Source organism: Limulus polyphemus, unplaced genomic scaffold, assembly GCF_000517525.1.
Source record: "Limulus polyphemus unplaced genomic scaffold, Limulus_polyphemus-2.1.2 Scaffold5404, whole genome shotgun sequence".
Classification (NCBI taxonomy): domain Eukaryota; kingdom Metazoa; phylum Arthropoda; class Merostomata; order Xiphosura; family Limulidae; genus Limulus; species Limulus polyphemus.
The window spans coordinates 1-9707 of NW_013671014.1; the positions used below are offsets into that span (position 1 = coordinate 1).

General features: G+C 30.9%; 1 protein-coding gene across 1 annotated transcript in view; it reads left to right on the forward strand.

The window, feature by feature from the left end:
• The first annotated feature begins 170 nt into the window (after nucleotides 1-170).
• The window catches only part of LOC106472529 (mitochondrial import inner membrane translocase subunit TIM50-like), a 46250-nt gene continuing 36713 nt past the window's right edge, over nucleotides 171-9707 (forward strand). The window contains exons 1-4 of the mRNA XM_013933181.2: nucleotides 171-685; nucleotides 4755-4786; nucleotides 6579-6600; nucleotides 8579-8637. Coding sequence (XP_013788635.1) covers nucleotides 211-685; nucleotides 4755-4786; nucleotides 6579-6600; nucleotides 8579-8637 — 588 coding nt within the window. The 5' untranslated portion in view covers nucleotides 171-210. The remainder of the gene's footprint in view (nucleotides 686-4754; nucleotides 4787-6578; nucleotides 6601-8578; nucleotides 8638-9707) is intronic.

Below are 9707 nucleotides of genomic sequence, written 5' to 3' on the forward strand. Positions count from 1 at the left end.
GGGGCAATTGCCCCTTTCCCCCTCTTGCTACGCTACTGTATATGTGGGCAGAATATCAACTAGACGCTCGAAAATGTATCACAACTTACGTTCTTCAGCATTTAAAATATTTTGTTTTAATTTATTGTTTAATATTTATTCCATAATTATTAAATTTACAAACAACTTTTCAATATGTACCAGATGGCAGCGTGAAATAGAAAAGGAAAGATGGCTGTGACTGTAGGCATGTGCTTTTGTCGAACTTTAATATCGTTGAATAAACGTGTTGTTCAGAGACATCTTTCCTCAGGCTTAAAGGGCCATTCAAGGTGTAGTTGGATTTTGAGTAATATTCCTAATTCGCATGTTGCATTTCAAAGAAAAATTAGTCGATTTTGTAATATGTTATATTCATCAGATAAGCTTAATAACTCTAAGTTTGAATCATCTGGCGGTGATATAACTACTCCTGCCGACAGCGGCAACGCGAGTCCAAGGTCTTCTTTAGGTTTGGCTGACCAAATAATGAAAACAAAATTCAAAGAAGAGAAGTCTTCATCATCAGAAAGTCAATTATCCGATTCCAAAGACAAGCAAGATAAACGAAAGTCGGATGGTTTTTCCAAACGAGCCATGAAATACACATTCATAGCATTTGGTTCACTGATGTCAGGCATTGCTGGTCTCTTAGTGTATGAATGGGGTAAGCTAATGAACTTTAAAAAAAGAAAAAATAGAGTGAGTAAGAAGTTAAATTGAATTTTGATGTATATGTACAAACTAGTGTAACATTTGATCATAAGACTTATAATTTTATATACTTTAATGGATCTTGTGATAGAACTTTGAGGTTTACTGTTTTTAAGTATTTAAAAATTTCACTGGCTCTTTGCAAGAAATGAATCTGTTACAAGCCCCTTTTTTTCAACTTCATTGGCAGTTTAGGCATGTTATGATGATATTAAGTGTTTTAAAATTTATTAGCACCTTGTTTAGTGTTTATTTCTTCATTCTTTATTTGTTACACAATTATGACAATTTTACAGATATCAACTTTGTTTGGAAACTGAAAGCTTTTTTTTTTTTACTGTGTACAGTTAAAAAGTAGCCACCTATGACAAGTAACTGAATGTAAGTTAATGATAGTTGATTGTTTTGACCGTTAACAAACATATAAGTTAGAGGGCAATTTAGGTAGATAATTGGGATAAGTTTAAATTGATAAATTGGAAATTTTAACAGAACCATTAGAGAACTAGGAATTTTCTTTTTAAAAAATAGGAAATCGTAAAGAGTTCCTGAAAGCTAGCTGGCTAGTAATGTTAAAACTAAAAGCAAAGATTCTTTTTAAGTATATTAAACATAAGTAAAATTTAGAAATAGGGATTTGGTGTTAAAAGATGTTATCAGAAAGGTTATTGTTGAAGACGAGATAGCTGAGCTTTTAGATTTTCTCTTAGAAGATAATTCACATGAATTTATTAAAGAAAATATTTCACTTTTGTCTTATAATGTTTTCGAGAATGTTATGTTATCTTGATGATGGAAACAGATTTTTCAATTAACTATAACAAAAATGTATGTGAATAGAATGTATCAGAAATGCAGAAAATAACCATGTAGCTAAAGCAAAAGTATATTGACTGGAGACTTTTGATCATTCAATTTTGGTGGCTGGCTAGCCTAAGAAGAACATTGTGAAGGGGTTAATTAATGTAGAGTTCTGAGTTATTTTACCTCAAAAGATGTCAAAGTTGTCACCACTCAGTTAACTATAATAGTAACTAAAATGATATGTAGTTAAATGTAATAACTATAACTAAAATCAAACTAATAACTATTAGTAACTAAAATGATATGTAGTTAAATGTAATAACTATAACTAAAATCAAACTAATAACTATTAGTAACTAAAATGATATGTAGTTAAATGTAATAACTATAACTAAAATCAAACTAATAAATATTAGTAACTAAAATAACTAAATGTGCAAATCCTGAACTATTACTATAAAAGAAAAGCATAATTAAAAAAACTGGTTGGATAGGATGTGTGTGGACTTGGTGTACTAGAATTTGTAGAAAACTTTTTTTTTTATATAAGGAATTGCACAAATCACACTGGTGGGGGAAAGGGTTGTAAATTGGATTGTAGGATGGTAAGATGGAAGAAGTAAAAGGTTACTCATGTAATCCAGTCAAACTGCACCCTTGTTACTATTGGAGTACCTCAAGGGTCATTGCTTAGACCTTTTGTGTTTTTATATTTACTTTAATCTCTTTTCACATAATTAGACATCATTTGCAGTACAGTGATCTGTTTTCTTATCTAAGGAAGGTTATGGACTTATTGGGAAGGGTTTGGAGGAGAGTACAAGGATGATTTTGGAGATACAAGGGTTATCTATTATCTGGAAGGGATGAATTAAGATCTTTTAGCTTATTTTGTTTTGATAGAAAGATAAATAGTGATCTTAATGAAGTTTACAGGATTATTCCAGTGATTGTTAGGATAAAGGACACTGATTAGGCCAGGATTAAAAATACTTTTTTTGCAGTAAATCTAAACTGATTTAAAATGTGGGTAGGTAGGTAGGTAATTTTTTTTTAATTGCTTGCAAAACATTTTTGGAAATGCCACTAGTTTTGTGATCACCTAAAACATCATGTGTTAAACCATGAATACAATTACTATCAACATTTATTCTATGAAGAGAATTACAGAAATTTCAAATTCTTTCACAACACACACTTGCTGGTCGACAAAGTTGAATTGATTGTTGCCGACAATTTTATGGTTTGTTCTTCAGTTTCATCTCATTTGCCAAGTATATCTACAAGTACTCTCTGCCACATGGATAAATTTCCAGAATTGAGCTGTCTGTTGGTAATCAGGTGATGCCCTCCCACATCATCATGGACTACATGAATTTCCAAGAAAAAATATACTAACCCTAAAACTGTGATAAAAATTTTAAAGTCAGCACATTTTGTTTAATCAATTAGTATATCAGCAGAAATTGTTGAAAATAAAAATTTCATCTCATTTGTATACCATATCTGATCTGGATGGTTGCCTTTATCCAGTACAGCCTCTGTATTGTTATGTCACCTACATGGCTTCCTTCTATGGTGCTCTTTCTCATCTTTTTATACCCTAGAATTCCTCCTCTGCTCTTGGTCTTTCTCCTCTCACTCTTACTGGATGGATTCACCAGTTTATTCATCTCGCTTGTGTGTAATTATCCTTGTATTTTCCTCATTTCCTCCCACCAGATCTGTCATCTCATCCTTTCCCTTTCTGCCCACTTCTGTTTTCTATTGGAAGAGATTGTGCAGGCTGGTACGTAGACTACGCCCTTACACATTTATTGCTCATTACTTGCATCATTTGGCCAACTCCTCCTCATCTGGCTATACTTGCCACCCATTGTCATTCTTCATATCTCATTTCAACTCTGAAAAGGTGGGTACCTACTTTTCTACTTCTTCCCTTTACAGTTGCCCTTTCCTGATCTTACTCTTTGGCAAATGGTGCCTGTCCAGGTTAACTTAAATGTAAATCTGCACCATATGGCTGTACAGGTCTATAATGCTCATTAAAGAGATGGGGTGTTCCACAAAACTGCTGGAGGTTGCCTTGGAGTGTGTTGCTTCATAAATAAGACCTGCATCAGACTGTACTTAGAATACTTTTAGAGAGTGAAAATCCCAACTTTCAAGAATCAACTTAAAAATAGCCCTTTGCAGTAGTTTGTTTAGTAGCTGTGGATAGATTTGGGCACAGTATACCTAGCAGTTTTTGCTGTAGGCTTTGGTGCTTGAATGGCTTCGAAGAGAAACTTGACTAGTAGAGATGAAAAAACTGATAAAAAATATCTCTTTCTTTTTCAATAATGAACATGAAAAGAGTTCTATGACCTTTTTGGTAGGTTTGCCCAAGTTTGAATAAAATATTCATAGCCCTTTTTTTCTGTAAGCTTGTGAAACAAAAATAATATGAAGAACAAATGGATGAATTTTGAATTTTGTTTAACAATCAAAAAATCAACTGGTGATCCCTTTTGTGAAAAATGTTTTACATACATACATACACACTTAATACTCATTTGGGAAAGTTTAAAATGAATGTTGAAGATGAACTAAAACTATATTTTTATTAATTATAATTTTTTGTAATTGTCATTCATTGAACCATAGAAGTCATTTGATACAAAAACACATTACATTGTCTATCAGAACAATATGAAGTGGACAGACTATTTTTTTAAAGAAACTCTCAGGAATATATCAAGTTTTTGTGTGATACGCTGTTATCTCCATTCAGTCAATTGAGTTTTGATGACTTCTTATTTATTCTGAGTGTTCATGATTCAATAATGTTTGTTTGTATATTTGTAAAAGTTGATCTGTTTTTGTGTCCTGTGAATTGAGATAACGTATCTGAACCTTACAGGGCATGACAAGTGCCTTGTGAAGATTAATTTGTTTTTGTCTTATTACTTGTTTTACCTTATTCTTCAACCATGGCATGACAAATATCCTGTAAAGGTTGATTTGTTTTATGTCCTTTTAACTGATGTTCCATATCTGTACCACAACACAAGTACCCTGTGTACCAATTTGTTCTGTCAATCATTTTTTTCTTATTGCAGGAGTACTTCTCACAAAAGTAAAGTACAAGGTGTCTTGAAATTCATAGTTTGTGTATTGCTTTATACATGTGTGATCATGACAAATCAAATTGTAATTATTGTTTCTTCTAATTGCAGGAGCTCCTCTCAAAGATGAAAATGGAAATGTGGTAAGTTTGTTCAACAATGCAGTTAACAGCTGAACTATAATTTTATGTTATTGTAGATAGAAGTGTGATGTCCTTATATTACTTTAAAAGCAATGAGTGTTATTTGCTCCCATTAATTTTCAAACTGTCATTACAAATTATTGTATGTATCTTTATTCTCAGTACTATGTAGGAATTTAGTCCTAGCTTACAACTTTATATCATGAGTTTTCAAAAACTGGCTTCTATACATGTATCTTTTCATTCTTAACTTCTTTATTTGCTTTTTGTAAAGCCTTAGGAATATATCTAATGGGTATTGTAATTGAAATTTTACCAAGCCTTTCAAGATGAATGATTTGCAATTCTATATGAAGATGGTATTGTGAGTATTCTAATATATACAAATAGTAATTAGTTATTTTTTACGTAATAGACATAAACACCAAGAAAAGTGTATTTGCATGATCTACTTAAATTTTGACATGAATGTTTAAATTGATGTGATTTTCTTTATAGCGTATTCTGTGCAAATCTTGTAAATTCTGGAAACTAGGCAGCTTATGATGACTGTCATTATGGGGTGATTTGTCTGTAATCAAATTATTTACCTCTGTTTGTGGGTATCTTATCAAGATATTTACATTTACCTGTGTTTGTGAGTTTCTTTTTGAGGTACTTGCTGATGCCTATGGGTTTCTTGTTGAGATATTTACCTGTGTCTGTATTTCTTGTTGAGGTAGGTGCCTGTGAGTTTTGTGTTGAGGTGTTTACCTTTGTTTTTGGTTCCTTTTCAAGGTTTTTTACCTGTGTCTATTGGTTTGTTGTGAACTCCTGCTGTATTTGAGTTTTTGTGATCATCATATCTCGAAATGGGAGCTTTCCATCATGAATTGTATTGCTTAGTGTTGCCTGTTCAGGTGGCACATGTATTCTTTAATTAATACAATACCATCTTAAAACATCTCTTGTGAATGTAGTCTGGTGTCGTATATTGTAGTATAATATCCATAAAGTCCATTCTCTATGAAAACTATCTTCCAGATGAGTAGGACTTGAAAAGGAACCTTAATCAAAAACTCATCTTGCTTTATCCAGAAAGGCTTAGAGTAGCTTGCTGGCTCCCCTGAATCTCAAAGAAAAACTGCTAGGTGAGACATCTAAACCTAGGGATCTTTCAGCTTTAGCTAGGGGAGGTTATCTTCCATAGCACCCTAAACTTCTCCAAATATGTTTGTGGCATTCGAAGGGAGGATATAGTTTCAGTGCTCTGAGGCAAAGATGATACAACTAACAAATGGACCTCTGCCCATAAGAATAGAATGTATTAATTTTTACCTTCTCTTTATCCTTTTTCAGATTAACAGCAAGGATATCCAACTAATTTTTAACAGAATCTTGTCACTAAAGATTTTAAAAGATCATGAACTGATTTATGTTGAATATAATATTGTAATCATTATTTACCCATTTTCACTCTGTCAATTAAGATTATATAATCTTATGTAGAAATTTACTATCTTTAATCTTTCTATTTAATTACCATACCAGATTGTCTTCCATATTTGTATATTTCTAATTACATTGCTGGCCTACCTTTGCTAATTGGTAAAATAGTGTTGCTAATTGGCTTTAGATATGGAACTTCAGAAGTTTTTGTTTAAAAACTTCCTTAGTTCCAATCATAATATAAAGTTGTAAATAAATACATGTATATGTATGTATATCCTGTAGCAATGAAATGCAGTTTCATAGTATATTGAACATATTATTTGAAATTTGTTTAATATATATATAATTTTTTATTTTCTAGATCAAGGATGAATTCAGTGAAAGTGAGTATTTGAAACAGCTACCTGTTTCATTGTGTAAATATTTACTGTGTTCCAGTTTGACACACAAATGTATATTATTTTATAATTCCTTAACCCATTGATTTCTTGGTATGACCAAAGGATGTGCATAAGCAATTTGATGCTAAACAATTTATGTATTGTTTAAAGTCAGATTATACAACAAAGCATGAGATGTATGTGCAAAATTAGAATTGATTAGTTTGTAAATCATCAAAAAATGGTAAATGATCTTAAATTTGTTGTAACTGGGTAATTATAAACAAAATCACTACTTGTATGTTTTTTGTGTTTTTTTCATACTTGAGTGCAGCATCTTTTAAACAAGCACAGAACCAAAACCTACTGAAATGACCACTTCAAGATAAAAATTAATATGTAAAAATTTTAGTTGGAAATTTTCTTTATATGTCTTACACTTATCATTGTTATGTTTTATTCAATATTGCTTCAGATATATACTGGTAACAGTGGCAATGTTAAAGCAAATTAGTCTGGATCCAATTTTGATTACATTTACTAAATATCACTTCAAATGTACTCTATATACAAGTGGTAAACATTCAAACATAGTAATCTGGATCCAGTTTTGATTACCTTTATCCAATATCACATACTGCTTTTTAATCTTACCACTTGTATATGGAATACATGTTGTGCAACATACTTCAGTCTTTAGCATTCCAGATCACAAAAATCAGTTACAGTGCAATATCCTTCACAGTCACCAGCCTTCCAGACCTTACAAAAATCAGTTACCATGTAACATAAATGTATTTTACAGTCACCAGCCTTCTAGACACTACAAAAATCACTTACCATGCAACATACCTTTACTTCACAGTCACCAGGCTTCCAGGCATTACAAAAAATGAGTTACCATGCAACATACGTGTATTTCACAGCCATCATCTTTCTCTACATTACAAAAATCTGTTACCATACAACATACTTCGCAGTCATCAGCCATTCATTAAAAAATCACTTACCATGTAATACTTCATAGATGTTAGCTTTTCAGGTATTACACACTATTCTCTAAATAAAATATTTGAGTCACTAGCTTTCCTAATATTGTGTTGGTGTTTTTGCTTTTGCATAAATTAACTAAAAACCCTTTTATTTATTATTTAAATGAAAAATTTTGCTATACATTTATTTATCAACCTGAGCAAAAGTCTAGGCAATCAAAACTGGATCCAGATTACTGCTTTTTAATCTTACCACTTATATATGGAATACATGTAAGTGATACTGGATAAAGGTAATCAAAACTGGATCCAGATTACTGCTTTTTAATCTTACCACTTGTATATGGAATACATGTAAGTGATATTGGATAAAGGTAATTAAAACTGGATCCAGTTTGTAACTGATTTTTGTGATTTGGAATGCTAAAGACTAAAGTATGTTGCACAGTAACTGATTTTTGTAATGTCTGGTGACTATAATATACTTGTATTTTGCATGATAATTGATATTTTTAATATCTGGAAGGTCTATGTCTGCATGGTAATGTTTGAAAGGCTGATTTATTTGATTTTGAAGTCTATCCAACCATTCAATGTCCTTCCTATGGCAAAGAGCCCAAGAATGAAGACAATACTCCAAATATGGCTTGACCACTGATATATACAATTAAATTATAACCTCTTTAAACTTGTATTCATTATTTCTGTAGATAAAACCTAAACTCCTATTTGCTCTATCACTACCAACAGCACTCAGTTTGGATAGCTAAAGAATCTGATCAATGAATTATAGTTCACCTTTGTTAGCAGCTCTGATGATCATTTCAGAAAACATGATGATAAATGCACACTACATAAGATATTTTATATTGCTTAATAATTTAACTATTTTAAAAAAACATTTAATTATTTAAAAAGCTTGATGTAAAATACTACAAGTTAAATGAAAGTAAATATAACTTACTAAGGTTTATTTCTTTATTTCTCAGTGTCAGCATGGAAAGCTTACATCCTTAGGACGTACAAGGAAATCAGGTACTATGACAAGGCAAGTGTTTAGTTTGCATATCTCTGTGTAGGAATCATACTTCCTTAAGGCAGAGACATCTTTCACTATGACAAGTATTTAAGTATATTTTACTGTAGAAAACTTAAGACATAAAAAGCAATAAGACATATGACTAGTTTTTTTTTATATATCTTGGTAGCAGTTTTTAGGTTTAAGTTTAAAACATCAAGTGAAATATTTTGTAGTATTATAATATAAGGAGTTGTATATTAACTTATTGTGATAAGGTTTTAAAATAAAACTTAATGCAGAAGCTAAGACCATCAGGGAAGACTAACTTCAAGGAGCTGAAAGTCAGTGTTTTACTGCACATTTAGATGATGATTTTACAAGTTTTAGTGTTATTTTGAGAATGTGAGTTGTTCAGTTTTCAGTGAGATTTTTAGTTAATTTAATTTTAATTGTATTAGCTAGTGTGTCTTTGGATAGTGGTTTATAACATAAACTAATATTGTAGCACTTAGTTCTAAATTGTGGTACCTTTCATTTGAAACGTCCTTTTTTGTTTCATTTTCTTTCCAATTGACATTTTGGAATTGGTGGTAGACTGATTTGTATCAATTGATGAATCACCTTTTACACAAAATTTAAATTCCTAAGTTAGTAACATTTAAGTTTTACATTAGAATAAAGACAGAGGTGAGGGACAGTTAATGAGTTAAGTTATTTTAAAGTATTGAAACATGTTTTGGTGGACTATCACCTTAATAATGAAATCCATATTTCTTAGATTTCCCAAATGTAAATCTATAAATAAAATACTAACAAACGAATATGATAATACTGTTCTTAAAAGTTGTAGGAAAAGTGAAAAGTTAGATCTTTAATTCTTAGAAATCAAAGGGAATTGACTGTATAGAAATTTCTTCAGTTTCAAATAACTATTTCAGGTTTTAAACATTCAACATAATACACTTCAAGTATTTAAATATGAAATAAATATGTAATTATAAAACACTATAATGATATTTTAGAGATTCTGAAAGAAAGAGTAAAAAGAATAGATAGCACTTATTTAACAAATTGGATAATAACACTAAATAACCAAC